The sequence below is a fragment of the Bos mutus genome, chromosome 5, assembly GCF_027580195.1.
Source record: "Bos mutus isolate GX-2022 chromosome 5, NWIPB_WYAK_1.1, whole genome shotgun sequence".
Taxonomy (NCBI): domain Eukaryota; kingdom Metazoa; phylum Chordata; class Mammalia; order Artiodactyla; family Bovidae; genus Bos; species Bos mutus.
In genome coordinates this window covers 8,480,287-8,501,455 of record NC_091621.1, presented here as the reverse complement: position 1 = coordinate 8,501,455, position 21,169 = coordinate 8,480,287, and the positions used below count along the sequence as shown (strand labels likewise).

The following is a 21,169-nucleotide window of genomic DNA, read 5'->3' as shown; positions in this document are numbered from 1 at the left end:
ATCAGACTATCCGTCATGTTTCCATATCAGTCGCAGAAGCATGAGAGAAGGCAGACCAATCATTCAAGTATTTTTCAAGTTTTTGCTTGGATCAGATTTATTAACATTCTATTGACTCAAAGAAAATCACATGTCTAAGTTCAAAGTCTCAAGTGAGGCAGAATGTTCCACCCAGAAAGCAAAAGCAATGGAATTTTATGAGAAAGGGCATGGAGACAGGGAGAAGTGAAGAAGTAAGGCTACTGCTGAGGTGTTAAATACCAGATGGCAGAGAAGGAAAATGTGGGCCTTGTTCCTGGGTGGACCAGTTTGATATTTGGTGTGTGCCAAAAATGGCTGGTTTTCACACTTAGCCTCTCTCAGAGGTGGCTAGAAGGATTAGTGACTGGGAAAAAATCTTCCTGACAGACACAGCTTCAGATAGCATACTTGGGTCATTCATAGTGATGGAGAAAGATGTGGCCTGAGTTAAGGATAAATATAAATTTTCCTATAACATTTTTTTTTTTTTACAGGGAAGTGTGTAGATTTTTGTATCATGGAATGTCAACAAAAGAGTATTCAGCTGAGGAGGCAAAGATAAGGTGGACAGGATGACCCTTTCAGTAGATTTCAGCCAGCCTTGCCCTTGACCACTTGAGGCTTGCACAACAAACCCATAAGTGAAGTAAGTGTGATGGCAGAGACAGAGGTTATGCATGAATGCAACAACTTGGGCTTTTTCTAAGGCTAATATAGTTATGTCACTATTGAATACACGATCTGTCAGCAGTAGAGACCAGTGATTTTGTAACACTCCAGAAGATAAATTAGTCACTTGGGAGCAAGTTATTTGCATTAATTTTCTTCCATCTTGGAGGAGGAAGCAACTCTCTCCCATTGTAATTAATTTGTGTTCTTGTTTTCCCTATCATCAGTCCCTCTGTCATCATTACTGATAGTCTACAGAATGCCTACTACCAACATGGTATCTTGCATTACCTCACCTCTGATCAAGAACTATTTTGCGGCAAATGAAGAGCACCATGAATTACTGGATCCATGATCCTAACATACGCAGCATTATCTAGAAGCAGTCAAAAAGGAACCACAAAATGAACTATTACTTAGACACCAGCTGCTTAGATACCAGCTTGGAGACGACAGCGTGCAGGGTTGGGGTGCTGTTTTTCAGGATGGGATACATGCACTGTTCCAAAAGCCAGTATGTGATTCCACATCCCCAACTGCTAGGATTCATGCAGCTAAGAGCCAAGGGGATAGAAAGAGGACTGGCCCTCCAGCATTCTCAGAGACCTACTAGCATAATGGTGCTTCCCACCCTTACCATCTTGGAGGTCACCAAGGTGGTCACCTTGATAAGGTGGTAAGGTGGTCACCTTACCACGGGATTGGAGGTTATTTCAGGGGAACAGGAAAAAGCTAGCACATTTCTATCAAGAAGCACAGTAAGATTTAAACAGAACTGCTGCCAACTGATCCTGCTGGACTGCTCATGTCTCTGGGGCAACAAGCAAAAAAAAACGGGGAGTTAATGTGTTGGTTAACAAGGAGCTAAAATTACAACTACAAAATGAAACAAGGAAAATGTATCTGGAACTCATGCAATTCAGTGATTTGCCTGATTCCTGATGCTTCCATGCCTGGTGTGAACAGCAAACAGACAAATGTGGTAACTGTAGCTGAAAAGGGGCACAGTAACCAAGGCCCTAGATCTCTGAAAGGATGAAGGTCTGGGTCACTCTACCAGGCAGCTAAACTAGACCTGCTGAATTTCTGGAAGAGAGCAAGCAAAGTTTCTGGAAGAGAGCAAGCAAAGTCTCAAATTGGTAGTGCAGGAAGAGGATGATGAATATGAGTTTTGGTCTTTGGTTCAGTTGTAGCAACAGGAGCAATAGCTTGTCTCACTAATCCTCCTGGGTAGTCTTCAACAGACTGTGACTCGTCATCACTTTGAAGATATGGTGATGGGTAGACTTAACATGGGACTCAATTCTGAATAGGCAAGGGGTAGACAGCAGGAAACACTTCTTTTGTCCCACATCACATCGTTTTGTCAGCTTCTGCCATCAGCTCACTCTGAACCACATTGAACCTACGTACAATTTAATCTCTGTCTGATGACAAATATCTGAATTTGATGGTATATCTAACTAATGCACAAGCTGTGAAAAGCTTTACATGCTAATAAATACTACCAGTAAGTTCCAGACCCACAATAAACGTGATATATAAGCTTCCAGTTGTCACAAAAAATTTCAATCCAGTATTACTTTCTGTCAGAAATTTAACAACTCTTATGATACAAGTGTACATAATACTTTTCATGCTAAAGTATTCACAAAAATTGAATCATTCACTTTGCCAAATTCACTTTTTTTTTTTTCTGCATTGAGTCTATTTTTGATCACTAACCTCACACTGACTTCATTCTACATGCTCCTTGCATCTCTGAAATACTCCATCTTGGTACTTTATTTAGGCTATTCTATTTCTCAGCAGGGACCTTTATTTTGGTAACAAGACATACTGCCAACTTATTATAAATGCTTTATTTATTTTTTAACACAGAGGAAGCTTGGTGGCAGATCTGTAGCCACTTGATGTTTTAATAACTAAGAATTACAGTTCAGGCTCTCTTATAGAATATAAAGGTGCACTAACACATGTACATGTAATTGTTATGAAAATTAAGCTTAGTCACTAAAAGAAGATTCACTATCTGAACTTTCTTCTGTGTTTTTTTCACCTTCACCATCAGGCACTGGAGCATCTGGCCTCCTGAAAGAGAAGGAAAAAAAAAAAAAAAGAAATTTAATGGTTTTTCTAGTTGAAAAAAAAATCACTTACTGTAAATTAGGTTCATCCTAGAATATTGCTGCTAATAAATCTGCCAAGTCTGCATACTTAACTGAGAGCCTCCTGCTCTCTACCACAGCATGCTTCTCACAGGCTTCTCCAGTACCATGGGGATTCAGTGCTATTCCTATACAGGCCATGGCACCACTTCCTCCTGCCAGTCCTTACACAGTGTGCTACTTCAGCACTTTCTGCTTCTCATTACCACGGAGACCCAATGACAGACAGAGATGTGATCTGGAGAGGCTGGCATGACCAGTGCTAAATCCTTGCAGCCTCCAAGTGTCTGTAAGGTACAGAGAGAGGAAAGCTAGAAGTGGGAAAAAAAGAAAACTTTCATGTTCAGGAAAGCTGAAGGGAGTAATTTAAAAATGGAAGAGATTTCAAGAATGGCCAGTAAGAAAAACAGGCCATACAGAAATCTTGTGGGGGAGGAGAGTGACTGTTCAAAGGTGGTTCTTAATATCTGCTGAGTGTTTTCACTTATATGCTTTATCATCAGATAAACATAAGAAGAATTAGTTCATAAAAATAATGTCTTGAAGATTCCCTAGGCAGAAGATGATGTGAGAATGGTTAAACTCCAGCTTTGTATAGATGTGCTATAAAAAAAACCACAGGAAATTTATTGGTGTCATTAAAACAGTCAAATTGATAGGTTTCATAGTGTTTGTTAATAAATCATTTTAATCAATGTGGCAGCACAATCACTCAGCACCCATTCACTCTAACCAAAAAAGCAAATTAAGCAAAGTATACCTGGGGGAAACTAAGAGGGAAAGGAAGACTAATACAGCTGCTCTGTTTTAGTAATTAAAAGCTACAAAACTTATTTTTCTCTCAGGCTCCTTAATTCTTAATAAGATTTAAGATACCAACAAACAAAACTCTTCTTTGCCACAAATATAATAATTATTGCTAAAATAAAATGTATAGTCTCCTACTTACTTGTTATTATGAATTATGTTATTAGTTATTATGAATTATGGCTGAATTCTGACTTAGTTTTTAATACCATGTCTGTCGTGCTATGAAACAGAAGAAATGCTGGCATTGCTCCCTAGCAATGGGTCAAACATAAACCCCTTTGCTCTACTGTACAATTTTAGATTATGGGGGGGGGTGGTCCTAAGATGGTCGAGGAATAGGACAGGGAGACCACTTTCTCCCCCACAAATTCATTGAAAGATAAGTTGAATGCTGAGCAAATTCCACAAAACAACTTCTGAACATTGGCAGAGGACACCAGGCAGCCAGAAAGGCAGCCCATTGTCTTTGAAAGGAGGTAGGACAAAATATAAAAGATAAAAAGAGAGACAAAGAGTGAGGGATGGAAACCCATTCCGGGGAGGGAGTCCTAAAAGAGAAGTTTCCAAACATCAGGAAACCCTCTCACTGGCGGGTCTGTGGGGAATTTTGGAATCTCAGAGGGCAACATAACTGGGAGGAAAAATAAATAAATAAAACCCACAGATTACGTGCCTAACCGCAACTCCCAGCAGAGAAGTAGCCCAGATACTCGTATCTACCACCAGCAAGGCGGGGCTGAACGGGAGGCACGGGCTGCACTGTTTAGGGTAGGGACTGAGCCCGAATGCCCTGAGGGCAATCTGAGGGAGCTAACATGAGACAGCAATGCAAACAGTGTGATAGCCAGAGAGAGAAGAGAGAAGAGAGAAGAGAGGAGAGAGAGGAGAGAGAGAGGGAGAGAGAGAACTTTCCCGTGAAAAGCTCTAACCTAAAGCACTGCCAGCCTGCTCACAGAACAAAGGACTGAGCTAATACCACAGGAGAGCTAGCCGGCTTTGGACTGGCCCATTTTGTTCTGGAGGCAGGGAGGCAGGCGGGCAATAGCCAGAACCAGAAAGGGGCAATCTCCGCCCCAGAGACAGCATCCTATACCAAACTGTGAGCAGGCTCCCAGTTGCTAACCAAGTCTTCCTGGAATCCTGGACGACTGACATCCGCCAGGAAGATTGCAGCCAGAAATCAGTTCCCCAGAGGAGACACACAGCACTCGTGACGGTGCTCCCGCTGTGCATCCAGGAAACCCAGAGGCTGGGACAGGGGAGGTGATAAGATGCCCCACCTTACCTGGGGAGAGTGCGCTCGCCAAGCACCTGGTCGCCTGAGCTGCTCGGACCTAGGAAAGGCACAAAACGCAGGCCCAACCGAGTCTGCGCCTTTGTGGAATACAGGAGAACCTGAACCTGAGCGGCTTAGACCTGGGAAGTGCATGCAACCCAGGGCCCACTTTAGAGCAACCTGGAGCCTGAGCAGTGTAGACTGGGAAAGCACACACGCCATGAGCAGGGGCAAACCCAGTGTGGCCCTGACAATGCGAGCACTCCCCACACACGCCAGTGATATTTGTTTGCAGTGTTCCTCCCTCCCCACAGCATGACTGAACAAATGAGCCTAAATAAGTGATCACCACCGCCCCCTTGTGTCAGGGTGGAAATTAGACACCGGAGACTTGCAAACAGAAGAAGCCAAAATAAACAGAGGGAACCTCTTTGGAAGTGACAGGTGCAACAGATTAAAATCCTGTAGTTAGCACTGACTACATTGGAAGGGACTTATAGACCTTGAGAAGTATAAGTTGGAACAAGGAACTATCTGAAACTGAACTGACCCCACACTGCCCGCAACAGCTCCAGAGAAATTCCTATATTTTTCTATTATCATTTTTTTAATTAAAAAAATTTTAAGTCCTTTATTACTCCGTTAATTTTCATTTTTACAACCTACTATTACCTTGCAAGAAAAAAAGACCCTATTTTTAAAGCAAATTTCATCTATTTTTTTAATACAATTTTTGTGATTTTGTTTTTTTAATATTGTATTTTTGAGAGTCTAACCTCTACTCTACATTTTTAATTTTTGCTTTTCGGTATTTATCATCAATTTTGTACCATTAAGAATCCAATCTTCAGTACCCATTTTTACTTAGGAGTGTGATTACTGGCTTGATTGCCCTCTCCCCCTTTTGACTCTTTTTATCCCCTAGGTCACCTCTATCTCCTCCCTCTCCCCTTCTCTTCTCACTTAACTCTGTGAATTTCTTTGGGTATTGCGGGCTGTGGAGAACACTTAGGGAACTGATTACTGGCTAGGTCTCTCTCTCTCCTTTTGACCCCCTCTCTTCTCATCCTGTTCATCTCTATCTCCTTCCTCCTCTTCTCTATATAACTCCGTAAACCTCTCTGGGTGTTCCAGGCGGTGGAGAGCACATAAGGATTTGATTACTGGCTAGATTGCTCTCTCCCCTTTGATTCCCCTCTCCTCCTCCTGGTCACCTTTATCTTCCTCCTCCCTCTTCTCTTCTCCACGTAACTCAGTGAACCTTTCTGGGTGTCCCTCACTGTGGAGAATCTTTTCTACATTAACCTAGATGTTTTATCAACAGTGCTTATGAATGGAGAAGTCTTGAGGCTACTATAAGAATAAGACTGAAAACAAGAGGCAGGAGCTTAAACCCAAAACCTAAGAATACCAGAGAACTCCTGACTCCATGGAACATTGATAGATAAGAGCTCATCCAAAAGCCTCCATACCTACACTGAAACCAAGCTGCACCCAAGAACCAACAAGTTCCAGAGCAACAAGACATACCACGCAAATTCTCCAGCAACACAGGAACATAGCCCTGAGCTTTAATATACAGGCTGCCGAAGGCCACACCAAACGCAAGACATCTCAAAACTCACTACTGGACACTTCATTGCACTCCAGAGAGAAGAAATCCAGCTCCACCCACCAGAACACCGATACAAGCTTCCCTAACCAGGAAACCTTGACAAGCCACTCGTCCAACCCCACACACAGGGAGAAACCTCCACGATAAACAAGAACCACGAACTGTGAGAATACAGAAAGACCACCCCAAACACAGCAATCTAAACAAGATGAAAAGGCAGAGAAATACTCAGCAGGTAAAGGAACATGATAAATGCCCGCTGAATCAAACAAAAGAGGAGGAGATAGGGAGTCTACCTGAAAAAGAATTCAGAATAATGATAGTAAAATGATCCAAAATCTTGAAAACAAAATGGAGTTACAGATAAATAGCCTGGAGACAAGGATTGAGAAGATGCAAGAAATGTTTAACAAGGACCTAGAAGAAATAAAAATGAGTCAATCAATAATGAATAATGCAATAAATGAGATCAAAAACACTCTGGAGGGAACCAACAGTAGAATAATTGAGGCAGAAGATAGGTTAAGTGAGGTGGAAGATACAATGGTGGAAATAAATGAAGCAGAGAAGAAAAAAGAAAAAAGAATTAAAAGAAATGAAACAACCTCAGAGACCTCTGGGACAATGTCAAACGCCCCAACATTTGAATCATAGGAGTCCCAGAAGAAGAAGACAAAAAGAAAGACCACGAGAAAATACTTGAGATAGTAGTTGAAAACTTCCCTACAATGGGGAAGGAAATAGCCACCCAAGTCCAAGAAACCCAGAGAGTCCCAAACAGGATAAACCCAAGGCGAATCACCCCAAGACACATATTAATCAAATTAACAAAGATCAAACACAAAGAACAAATAATAAAAGCAGCAAGGGAAAAACAATAAATAACACACAAAGGGATTGCCATAAGGATAACAGCTAATCTTTCAACAGAAACTCTTCAGGCCAGGAGGGAATGGCAGGATATACTTAAAGTGATGAAAGTGAAAAACCTACAGGCCAGATTGATGTACCCAGCAAGGATCTCACTCAAATATGAAGGAGAAACCAAAAGCTTTACAGACAAGCAAAAGCTGAGAGAATTCAGCACCACCAAACCAGCTCTCCAACAAATGCTAAAGGATCTTCTCTAGACAGGAAACACAAAAAGGGTGTATAAACTCAAGCCCCAAACAATAAAGTAAATGGCAACGGGATCATACTTATCAATAATTACCTTAAATGTAAATGGGTTGAATGCCCCAACCAAAAGACAAAGACTGGCTGATGGATACAAAAACAAGACCCCTATATATGCTGTCTACAAGAGATCCACCTCAAAACAAGGGACACATACAGACTGAAAGTGAAGGGCTGGAAAAAGATATTCATGCAAATGGAGACCAAAAGAAAGCAGGAGTAGCAATACTCATATCAGATAAAATAGACTTTGAAGTAAACTCTGTGAAAGAAGACAAAGAAGGACCCTACATAATGATCAAAGGATCAATCCAAGAACAAGATATAACAATTATAAATATATATGCACCCAACATAGGAGCACCACAATATGTAAGGCAAACGCTAACAAGTATGAAAGGGGAAATTAACAGTAACACAGTAATAGTGGGAGACTTTAATACCCCACTCACATCTATGGATAGATCAACTAAACAAAATTAGCAAGGGAACACAAACTTTAAATGATACAGTAGACCAGTTAGACCTAATATCTATAAGACATTTCACCCCAAAACAATGAATTTCACCTTTTTCTCAAGTGCACACGGAACCTTCTCCAGAACAGATCACATCCTGGGCCATAAATCTAGCCTTGGTAAACTGAAAAAAACTGAAATCATTCCAAGCATCTTATCTGATCACAGTGCAGAAGATTAGATGTCAAGTACAGAGAAAAAACTGTTAAAAATTCCAACACATGGAGGCTATCCAATATGCTTCTGAATAACCAACAAATCACAGAAGAAATAAAAAAAGAAATCAAAATCTGTATAGAAATGAATGAAATTGAAAACACAATAACCCAAAACCTATGGGACTCAGTAAAAGCAGTGCTAAGGGGAAGGTTCATAGCAATACAAGCTTACCTCAGGAAATAAGAAAAAAGTCAAATAAATAACCTAACTCTAAACCTAAAGCAACTAGAAAGGGAAGAAATGAAGAACCCCAGGGTTAGTAGAGGGAAAGAAATCATAAAAATTAGGGCAGAAATAAATGCAAAAGAAGCAAAAGAGACCATAGCAAAAATCACCAAAGCCAAAAGCTGGTTCTTTGAGAAGATAAATAAAATAGACAAACCATTAGCCAGACTCATCAAGAATAAAGGGAGTAGAATCAGATCAACAAAATTAGAAATGAAAATGGAGAGATCACAACAGACAACAATGAAAGACAAAGGATCATAAGAAACTACTATCAGCAACTATATGCCAATAAAATGGACAACTTGGAAGAAATGGACACATTCTTAGAAAAGTATAACTTTCCAAAACTGAACCAGGAAGAAATAGAAAATCTTAACAGACGCATCATAAGCACAGAAATTGAAACTGTAATCAGACATCTTCCAGCAAACAAAAGCCCAGGACCAGACAGCTTCACAGCTGAATTCTACCAAAAATTTAGAAAAGAGCTAACACCTATCCTACTCACACTCTTCCAGAAAATTGCAGAGGAAGGTAAACTTCCAAACTCACTCCATGAGTCCACCATCACCCTAATACCAAAATCAGAAAAAGATGCCACAAAAAAAGAAAACTACAGGCCAACATCACTGATAAACATAGATGCAAAAATCCTTAACAAAATCCTAGCAAACAGAATCCAACAACATATTAAAAAGATCATACATCATGCCCAAGTGGGCTTGATCCCAGGAAGGCAAGGATTCTTTAATATCCGCAAATCAATGTAAAACACCACATCAACAAATTGAAAGATAAAAACCATATGATTATCTCAATAGATGCAGAGAAAGCCTTTGACAAAATTTAACATCCATTTATGATAAAAACCCTCCAGAAAGCAGGAATAGAAGGAACATCATTTCAGTTCAGTTCAATTCGATCGCTCACTCGTGTCCGACTCTTTGCGACCCCATGATCACAGCATGCCAGGCCTCCCTGTCCATCACCAACTCCCGGAGTTTACCCAAACTCATGTCCATCGAGTTGGTGATGCCATCCCTCAACACAATAAGAGCTATATATGCAAACCCACAATAAACATTATCCTCAATGGTGAAAAATTCAAAGCATTTCCTCTAAAGTCAGGAACAAGACAAGGGTGTCCACTCTTACCACTACTATTCAACATAGTTTTGGAAGTTTTAGCCATAGCAATCAGAGAAGAAACAGAAATAAAAGGAATCCAGATTGGAAAAGAAGAAGTAAAACTCTCACTATTTGCAGATGACATGATCCTCTACATAGAAAACCCTCAAGACTCTACCAGAAAATTACTAGAGCTAATCAATGAATACAGTAAAGTTGCAGGATATAAAATTAACACACACAAATCCCTTGCATTCCTATACACTAACAATGAGAAAACAGAGAAACTAAGGAAACAATTCCATTCACCATTGCAACAAAAAGAATAAAATACTTGGGAATATATCTACCTAAAGAAACAAAAGACCTATATATAGAAAACTATAAAACACTGATGAAAGAAGTCAAAGAGGACACAAATAGATGGAGAAATATACCATGTTCATGGGTTGGAAGAATCAATATAGTGAAAATGAGTATACTACCCAAAGGAATCTATAGATTCAATGCAATCCCTATCAAGCTACCAACAGTTTTTCCCCACAGAACCAGAACAAATAATTTCACAATTTGTATGAAAATATGGACCTAGAGGAATCAACACTATGGTACTGGCACAAAGACAGAAATATAGATTAATGGAACAAAATAGAAAGCCCAGAGATAAATCCACGCACCTATGGACACCTTATATTTGACAGAGGCGGCCAAGAATATATAATGGAGAAAAGACAATCTCTTGAACAAGTGGTGCTGGGAAAACTGGTCAACCACTTGTAAAAGAATGAAATGAGAACACTTTCTAACACCATACACAAAAATAAACTCAAAATGGATTAAAGATCTAAACATAAGACCAGAAACTATAAAACTCCTTGAGGAAAACATAGGCAAGACACTCTGCGACATAAATCACAGCAGGATTCTCTATGACCCACTTCCCAGAGTAATGGAAATAAAAGCAAAATTAAACAAATGGGACCTAATTAAACTTAAAAGCTTTTGCACAACGAAGGAAACTATAAGCAAGGTGAAAAGACAGCCTTCAGAATTGGAGAAAATAATAGCAAACGAAGCAACTGACAAAAAGTAATCTCAAAAATATATAAGCAGCTCCTGCAGCTCAATTCCAGAAAAATAAACGACCCAATCAAAAAATGGGCAAATGAACCAAACAGACATTTCTCTAAAGAAGACATAGAGATGGTTAACAAACATGAAAAGATGCTCAACATCACTTATTATCAGAGAAATGCAAATCAAAACCACAATGAGGTACCATCTCACTCACACTGGTCAGAATGGCTGGTATCCAAAAGTCTACAAGCAACAAATGCTGGAGAGGGTGTGGAGAAAAGGGAACCCTGTTACACAGTTGGTGGGAATGCAAACTAGTACGGCCACTATGGAGAACAGTGTGGAGATTCCTTAAAAAACTGGAACTAGAACTGCCTTATGACCCAGCAATCCCACTACTGGGCATACACACCGAGGAAACAAGAATTGAAAGAGACATGTGTACTTCAATGTTCATCGCAGCACTGTTTATAATAGCCAGGACATGGAAGTAACCTAGGTGTCCATCAGCAGACAAATGGTTAAGAAAGTTGTGGTACATAAACACAATGGAATATTACTCAGCCATTAAAAAGAATACATTTGAATCAGTTCTAATGAGGTGGATGAAACTGGAGCCTATTATACAGAGTGAAGTAAGTCAGAAAGAAAAACACCAATACAGTATACTAATATGCATATATATGGAATTTATAAAGATAACGATGACCCTATATGCGAGACAGCAAAGGAGACACAGTTGTATAGAACAGTCTTTTGGATTCTGTGGGAGACGGCGAGGGTGGGATGATTTGAGAGAACAGCACTGAAACATGTATATTATTATATGTGGAACAGATTACCAGTCCAGGTTTGATGCATGAGACAGGGTGCTCTGGGCTAGTGCACTGGGATGACCCTGAGGGATCGGATGGGGAGGGAGGTGGGAAGGGGGTTCAGGATGGGGAACACATGTACACCCATGGGTGATTCATGTCAATGTATGGCAAAACCACTACAATATTGTAAAGTAATTAGCCTCCAATTAAAATAAATAAATTAAAAAAAATTTTAGATTATGCCCACGAGGAAGTCACATGTACTCAGTATAATAAAGTGTTAGAGCTAAGTACAGTATTTAGTGGTTTTGACTGATGCTCCACTGCCTAAAATGCTAACATGGGAACAGTCTTCATTATTCTCCACAGAAGCAAGAACTCTATTAGTAGTGGGTATAAATACTGGGTTAAAATCTTAGCCTTGCTATGTAGTTTCTGAGCAACTTTGGGGAAGCTATTTAACTAGACTGTGTACCCAACTGACTAACTGGATTGTTGTGAATATTAGGATGAATTACTAACTGCAAAATACACTGAACAATACGTGGCACATTGTTGTTGTTCAGTCACTCGGTGGTGCCCCGACTCTCTGTGATTCCATGAACTGTAGCATGCTAGGCTTCCCTGTCCTTCAACATCTCCCAGAATTTGCTCAAACTCATGTCTATTGAGTGGGTGATGCCATCCAACCATCTTGTCCTCTTCTCCTCTTGCCTTCAGTCTTTCTCAGCATCAGAGTCTTTTCCAATGAATCGGCTCTTTGCATCAGGTGGCTGAAGTATTGGAGCTTCAGCTTCAGCATCAGTCCTTCCAATGAATATTCAGGACTGATTCCCTTTAGGATTGACTGGTTTGATCTCCGTGCAGTCCAAGGGACTCTCAAGAGTCTTCTCCAACACCACAGTTCAAAAGCATTAATTCTTCAGTGCTCAGCCTTTTTTATTGTTCAACTCTCACACCTGTACATGACTACTGCAAAAACCATAGCTTTGACTATACTGACCTTTGTCAGCAGAGTGATGTCTCTGCTTTTTAATACGCTGTCAAGATTTGTCATGTGGCACATAGTAGGTATATTAAATAATGGCTATCTATTATTATGATTATAATTCTCATTGTTACCATGTACCTACTACTTGGTCAAGAAAGTTTTTAGGTGCTGCAGGTACAGAAACAAATAGTAAGTAGTTGCTGCTCTGAAGTTGATAATTTAGTGGGGGAGACAGAAATAAATAAACTATTCTTATACAGTGTGATACACAAAATATAGTTGTACTAACTACACTTGTTTGAAAGGAAAAGGTAATTCATTCTACTAGCGTTAGTCACAGAAAACTCAAGAAAGGTCAATACACTTGTGAAGGATGTTGGGATAGGCATGAATTTGTCAGGAACAGAAAATGTGGGAATACGTGGGGATGAGAGCATTCTGAATAAAGAAAAAAACAGGGATGGTGCAGCACAGTGCATTTGGGACCTATAAATCTTTTGGTAGCTAGGGTGTAGGAAAGTAACTGGGGTAAAACAGTAGATGAGATTAGGTCATTTGGTAGGGACAACAGGTGGAGAGTGGAGAGAAGTTATATGAAATGTCAGCTTTCAGTGAAATTACACAACTAAGTTTAGGAATTTTAAGAAGTCATTTTTTAAAAAATTTAAGTATGGTTGGTGTACGTAATTATATAAGTCACAGGTGTACAATGCAGTGATTCATAATTTTTAAAGGTAATATTCTATTTATAGTCATTATAAAATATTGGCTATATACTCTGTGCTGTACAATATATCCTTGTAACTTACTTATATTATACATAAGTTTGAACCTTTTAATCCCCTCTCGATATTGCCCCTCCCCACCTCTCTTCCCCAACTGGTAACCACTAGTTTGCTCTCTATATCTGTGAGTTTGCATCTTTTTTGTTATACTCACTAGTTTGTTGATTTTTTTCAGATTCCACACGTATAAGTGCTGTCATACAGTATTTGCCTTTCTCTGCCTGACTTGCTTCACTTAGCATAATACCCTCCAAGTCCATCCAAATGGCAAAACTTCATTCTTTTGTATGGTTGAATAATATTCTATTGGATATATATACCTCTCTCTCTCTCTATATATATATAACCATTCATCTGCTGATGGACACTTAAGAAGTCATTTATTTTTTTAATTGAGATATAATTCACATACCATAAAATTCACCATTTAAAATTGTACAAATTAGAGTTTTTTTTAGTATATTCACAAGGTTGTACAACCATTACTGCTATCTAATTCTAGAATATTTTAATTACTCCAAAAAGAAACCTAAAACTCATTAGCAGACACATTCTATTTCCTTTCACTCTCATCCTCTGATGACCATGAATCTACTTTTCTGTGTCTATGGATTTGTCTATTCAGGACATTTCATATAAATAGGATCAAGGCTATTTAACCTTTTTGTCAGGATTCTTTCACTTAATAAAATGTTTTCAAGGTTCTTCCATGTTGTAGCATTTATCAGTACTTCATTCCTTTTTATGGCTGAATATTATTCCATTGCATGGATATACCAATTTGTTTATCCATTCATCAGTTGATGAATATTTAGGTTATTTCTACTTTTTGGCTGTTATGAGTAATGCTAGTGGAACATTTGTGTACAAGTTTTTGTGTGAATGTTATGTTTAGAATACTTGAGTACAAACCTCAAGTAGAACTGCTGAGTCATGTGATTAACTCCATGTTTGACTTTTTGAGGAACTGTCAAACTGTTTTCCCCAGTGAATGCATCATTTTACATTTCCACCATCAGAATATGAGTTATAATTTCTCCATATCCTTGCCAACACTTGTTATTCTCTGTCTTCGTTCATTTCTTCCTTTTCTCATTTCTTTTATTGTGGAATAATACACGTAACATAAAACTTACCATCTTAACCATTTAAAAGTGTACAGTTCAGTGGTGCTGAGTACACTCACACTATTGTGCAATCATCACCACTTAACCAACCTCCAGAATTCTTTTCACGTTGCAAAACTGAAACTCTGTACCAGTTAAACAATAACTCCTCATTTCTCTCTCCTTCTAGCTCATGACAACCACTCCTCTACTTTCTGTCTCTATGACTTTGTCTACTCTAGGTACCTCATGTAGGTGGAATTATACAATACCTGTCTTTTTGTGACTGTCTTCTTTCATTTCTCATGTCTTTAAGATTCATCCATATTGTACCATGTATCAGAATTTCTTTTCAATTTTAGGATTAATAATACTTCATTGTATGCAGATAATACATTTTGTTTATCCATTCACTTGTGGATGGGCATTTGGGTTGTTTCTACTTTTGAACTATTGTGAAAAATGCTGCTATGAACATGAGTATACAAGTATCTATTTGAGTCTCTGCTTTCACTTTTTTGAGTATATATATGCCCAGAAGTGATTTTTGGAGAAATTGCCATACTGTTTTCCATAGCAATTATAATTTTACATTCCCACCCAGAGTGCACAAGGGTTACAATTTCTCCATATTCTTACTGATACTTTTTTGCTTGCCCTCATTCATTTTTAAAATAAATTTAAAGCTACTTTGAATTGTAATTGCTATGAAAACAAAAGAAAAGCTACATACTAGAGTTCCTTTTGTTATATAAAAAACTTAAAAAATTGTGAAAATCAAATGAGGTTAAAACATGAAAACATTTTATAAGTTATAATGCTTTAAAAATGTTACTGTAATAATAAAACTCTTAACAGCATTTCCAGACTGGATATTCATATTAATATTCTTAGGGGGAATAGTATTTGGCTTTTTAATGATCAGAACTGCTCTGGCTTGATTGTGTGTGTGTGTGTGTGTGTGTGTGTGTGCGTGCATGCACATACCTTTTAATTTTCTTTCATAGAAAGAAATTTTAAAGATATGTTTTAAATGGTTGCAACTTTAAACTACTAGTCACACTTCACTACTAAAATGTGGAAATGAAGATTTCATAATACTCTCAGTATTTTAAACATATAAATGAATCACTACAAAAGACTACGTCAGCAAAATGCAGAAAAAAATATGAAGTCAAATTCATGATTTATCATGTATATATTTTAAAAAATCTCAATCTTTAGTGGTTATCTTGGTAGCTATGTTTTAATAAGCATATTTATATAATTTGTGGCCTTAAGATTATCAATAAAAGTCTTAGTAAAAGCAAAATTTTTAAAGCTTAACTTTAAACTTCTTACTGTTTAATTTCTTTAAAAAGAGATATTTTCAAAGATTACTAGGTTGACCTCAACTAAAACTGAGCCAAAATTTAGAAAGGAAAGGACTGCTGCTGCTGCTGCTAAGTCGCTTCAGTCGTGTCAGACTCAGTGAGACCCCAGAGACAGCAGCCCACCAGGCTCCCCCGCCCCTGGGATTCTCCAGCCAAGAACACTGGAGTGGGTTGCCACTTCCTTCTCCAGTGCATGAAAGTGAAAAGTGAAAGCGAAGTCGCTCAGTCGTGTCCGACTCTTAGCGACCCCATGGACTGCAGCCTACCAGGCTCCTCCGCTCATGGGATTTTCTAGGCAAGAGTAATGGAGTGGGTTGCCATTGCCTTCTCCAAAAGGACTAACCATATACAAATCAGTACTTTTTAGCAAACAGGATGCTGTGTGTATGTTATTTCTGTCATCTTTCTCCCATTTACATAAACAAGACTGTCAACCACAATCCCTGCTGTCTTCATCCTTTCCTTATACCGTTCCTTGTTTCAGTCACATAATCCAGGACTGGCAGGTCAGGAGAATCATTCTCTGTAAAGAGACCGGCGTAAGGGAAGGCTCATAAACCAAATGGGGACAATCAGAATGCTTCCCTAGAAATGAGCTATGGACTATGGAGAAGGGGTTCTCTTTCCTTTCAGTTGGTGAAACTAGCAATATTACAGCCATTTAAAACATAAAGCAAATATTATTTGCTAACTCCTTGTTTTCCAGGAGGAAGCTCATCAGCAGTAGGAGAAAAGTGGATTATTATGCCACGTTTGATTAAAGGCAGACCGAGGAACAGGTGAGAGAAAATACCAACCAGCCAGCAATAATAGTGCTGTGCCCCTGATTTTGTACTGCTTAGACTTCTTAGGGATGTGAGTCAATAACTTCCCTTTTTACTTTAGGTAGTTTGAGTTATGTTTCTGTGATCCTGTACATAAAGGAGTCTTAAAATATGAATATCATTGATCTGATTTGTTTTCATTAAAAACAGATTTACATTTGTGCTTAAAATCAAAACCACTTTGATGGCAAACATTATAAACATTCTTTAGAAAAACATTTATTTATGTAGGTAAATAGTTTAAAGATATTTTTCATTTTCTTTCAATTTAAAACAGTGGAATTTAAAGCAGATGAAGTGCCAAAAACATTGTTAGTACAAATATTGCTGAGTAGCAGAGTTGTGGGGATAGGGTGTGATAGTTATTCAAATCACTTTTCAATATCAACTACAGCACACACAGTTATAATGTCACATGATACTTGTTGATTAGTGTCGTTCTCAGTGTTAGTTGCTCAGTCATGTCACTCTTTTTGACCCCATGGACTGTAGCCCACCATATTCCTCTGTCCATGGGATTCTCCAGGCAAGAATACTGGAGTGGGTTGCCATTCCCTTCTCCAGGGGATCTTCCTGACCCAGTGATCGAACTCAGGTCTGCCTGTGTTGCAGGCAGATTCTTTACCATCTGAGCCACCTATGCAATAGCAATAAGTGGTCTTAAGGAAACAGCCAAACACTGAATTCCTGAACTAAGATTACATTGACTATATAAAGACATTTGGGATAGTTAAAAAAAAAAAAAAAAAGACAATTTTGACTACAGTAACTAGTAAGACTTATTTCAGCATTACACTTACTCAAACTACACAGTTTGGTCTTTTCTATTCTGAATGCCCATCAAGGCAGGTATACCTGTTCTTTGCTGTGGTAAGCAGATTCCCCAGCCAGAGAAATGACATAATGCCTAATATGATAAAGAAAAAGAAAGCTAGCTATTCTAGGTAAGATGGGTTTCTGCCATTTGTCTTGGGGTTCTTACATCCTAATAGCTCCCCTAACTTCTTGCTTGCTAGACACTAGCAGACCCCAACTGTTTTTAACACTACTTCTTCAATATTTTTATTATCTCTTATCTCTTACTGTTGTGAAGCAAAAGTTAGAACTGGACATGGAACAACAGACTGGTTCCAAATTGGGAAAGGAGTACATCAAGGCTGTATATTGTCACCCTGCTTATTTAACTTATGTGCAGAGTACATCATGAGAAACGCTGGGCTGGAAGAAGCACAAGCTGGAATCAAGATTTCCGGGAAAATATCAATAACCTCAGATATGCAGATGACACTACCCTTATGGCAGAAAGCAAAGAAGAACTAAAGAGCCTCTTGATGAAAGTGAAAAAGAGGAGAGTGAAAAAGTTGGCTTAAAGCTCAACATTTAGAAAACAAAGATCATGGCATCTGGTCCCATCACTTCATGGAAAATAGATGGGGAAACAGTGGAAACAGTGGCTGACTTTATTTTTGGGGGGCTCCAAAATCACTGCAGATGGTGACTGCAGCCATGAAATTAAAAGATGCTTACTCCTTGGAAGGAAAGTTATGACCAACCTAGACAGCATATTAAAAAGCAGAGACATTACTTTGTCAACAAAGGTCCATCTAGTCAAGGCTATGGTTTTTTCCAGTGGTCATGTATGGATGTGAGAGTTGGATTATAAAGAAAGCTGAGCACCCAAGAATTGATGCTTTTGAACTGTGGTGTTGGAGAAGACTCTTGAGAGTCCCTTGGACTGCAAGGAGATCCAACCAGTCCATGCTAAAGGAGATTGGTCCTGGGTGTTCATTGGAAGGACTGATGTTGAAGCTGAAACTCCAATACTTTGGCCACCTGATGCGAAGAGCTGACTCATTTGAAAAGACCCTGATGCTGGTAAAGATTGAGAGCAGGAAGAGAAGGGGACGACAGAGGATGAGATGGCTGGATGGCATCACTGACTCAACGGACATGGGTTTGGATGGACTCCGGGAGTTGGTGATGGACAGGGAGGCCTGGCGTGCTGTGGTTCATGGTGTCGCAAAGAGTCGGACACGACTGAGCACCTGAACTGAACTGACTCTTGTGATCTAAGTCTCCAACAGTGGACTAATCACAGTTTTCCGACAGTGTTTTTTCCTGTCCTATACTTTCTAGCCAGTATGCCAGCCAGTGGTCAAGGACTGGTTGTTGTTCGCTTGCTAAGTCATGTCTGACTCTTTGTGACCCCATGAACTACAGCACACCAGGCTTCCCTGTCTTTCACTATCTCCCAGAGTTTGCTCAAATTCATGTCCGTTGAGTAGGTGATGTCATCCAACCATCTCATCCTCTGTTGCCCCTCTGTTTCATCCTCTGTCACTAACGACTGGTAATTACCTTGAATGGAATACCAGTTAAGCAAGAACTAGAAAAATGGAACAAATAAAAAAACCTGTTTCTGGAATTGCTCATTTGGGGAACTGAGATCAATTCTATGCTCAACTAGTCAAAATCCAACCTTTAATCCCTTATGTTGTTCAGTAGCAGGAGACAGGCAAATCATCGGCAGATAAGGAATTCCTTTAGAGGGCAGGAAACTCTGCTGGATATGCCTTGAATATAATTAAATGAAGTTTTCTTGCTTTCCAGTATCCTTTTGTTTATCACTAATAAATCTCCTCTCGTCTCAGTGATAAGTAGGCTGAAGTGGTTACTTTTATTCCTGGTAACCACAATCATGGTCACTGCACAGTCTGAGAAAAGGGTATAAATGTCTTTTGAATAGATATATCCAGGAAAAATGCCAACTGAGCTGGTTCTGTTTAAAGCCTGCATAACTCGATTTCTTTAGCCAAATCAGTATGCTGCAAACTGCACTCTCCTACTAACATTAAGAATGTGACCAGTTAAATTTAAATTTCAGAAGTCTGTTCTTTACTACAAAGTTGAAAATACAGACTTTTCAGTTTGGGAAAACAGAGAATATAACTCAAAAGGATAATTACTCTGTGTACATTATATATGTCTGTGTTGAGACCACAATGGTATACAGGCAACTACGGGACTATAAACAAATTGTGATCTGAGAGCCTGGTAAATCCAGTTGTTTAGAACTTGCTACATATTCTTCCATTAAAACATTCATAAATCACAACTAACATTTACTGCTTGTTCAGAGCTGCGCTGAGTGCTTACTTAGTCTGAATGAATCTATAAAGGGTGAACTTTTCTATTTCACATTTACGAGGAAACGGATGCACAGATTGATTAGGTAATTAGTTCAGGGTCATACAGCTAGAAAGGGGCAGTGCAGAATCTGGACCTCAGCAAGTAGACCATTTCTAAAGTCTGCCTTAGACTGAGACTTAACCACCAAGGATTTCATCTCTTGCTAGGCAGGTTCAGAGGCTAGACTATTTATCTTAGAGTAGTAAAAGCAGTAATTACTAGTAATAGTAACCTTAGTTATGGGACATAAATGAAACCATAGAATAGGAGAGGGAGAAACATTTTTCATTTTTCTTGGTAAGAGAATCTAGGCATTGACTGAAAAAATTTATAAGGCATGATTTATCTGCTCTGTATTTCTAAAACAGATCAACCTGAAAATTTTCTATTTTCTTTCCTTTCCATCAACTTGTGTGTATGATGACAAAGGTGACAAAGGTGACAAAGGTACTCTTTCACATCCTTTTAATTTACTGCATTTTTAAAAACTAATTTTTACAAGCTAAGAACTAATTTTTACAAGCTAGAACCAAGAACTAAGTCTTGGTTATATAAGCCCTGTGATCACTGACCTAGAGCCAGACATCCTGGAATGTGAAGTCAAGTGGGCCTTAGAAAGCATCACTACGAACAAAGCCAGTGGAGGTGATGGAATTCCAGGTGAGCTAGTTCAAATCCTGAAAGATGATGCTGTGAAAGTGCTGCACTCAATATGCCAGCAAATTTGGAAAACTCAGCAGTGGCCACAGGACTGGAAAAGGTCAGTTTTCATTCCGATCCCAAAGAAAGGCAATGCCAAAGAATGCTCAAACTACCGCATAATTGCACTCATCTCACATGCTAGTAAAGTAATGCTCAAAATTCTCCAAGCCAGGCTTCAGCAATAAGTGAACCGTGAACTTCCTGATGTTCAAGCTGGTTTTAGAAAAGGCAGAGGAACCAGAGATCAAATTGACAACATCCGCTGGATCATGGAAAAAGAAAGAGAGTTCCAGAAAAACATCTATTTCTGCTTTATTGACTATGCCAAAGCCTTTGACTGTGTGGATCACAATAAACTGTGGAAAATTCTGAAAGAGATGGGAATACCAGACCACCTGATCTGCCTCTTGAGAAATTTGTATGCAGGTCAGGAAGCAACAGTTAGAACTGTACATGGAACAACAGACTGGTTCCAA

General features: G+C 39.0%; 1 protein-coding gene across 2 annotated transcripts in view; it reads right to left on the bottom strand.

Annotated features, from left to right (window-relative positions):
* Window positions 1–384: 384 nt before the first annotated feature.
* WASHC3 (WASH complex subunit 3) overlaps window positions 385–21,169 on the bottom strand; it is a 60,814-nt gene continuing 40,029 nt past the window's right edge. For both annotated transcript variants that reach the window (XM_005898603.3, XM_070370253.1), the window contains exon 7: window positions 385–2,781. In XM_005898603.3, the coding sequence (XP_005898665.1) occupies window positions 2,697–2,781 (85 nt within the window). In that variant the 3' untranslated portion in view covers window positions 385–2,696. The remainder of the gene's footprint in view (window positions 2,782–21,169) is intronic.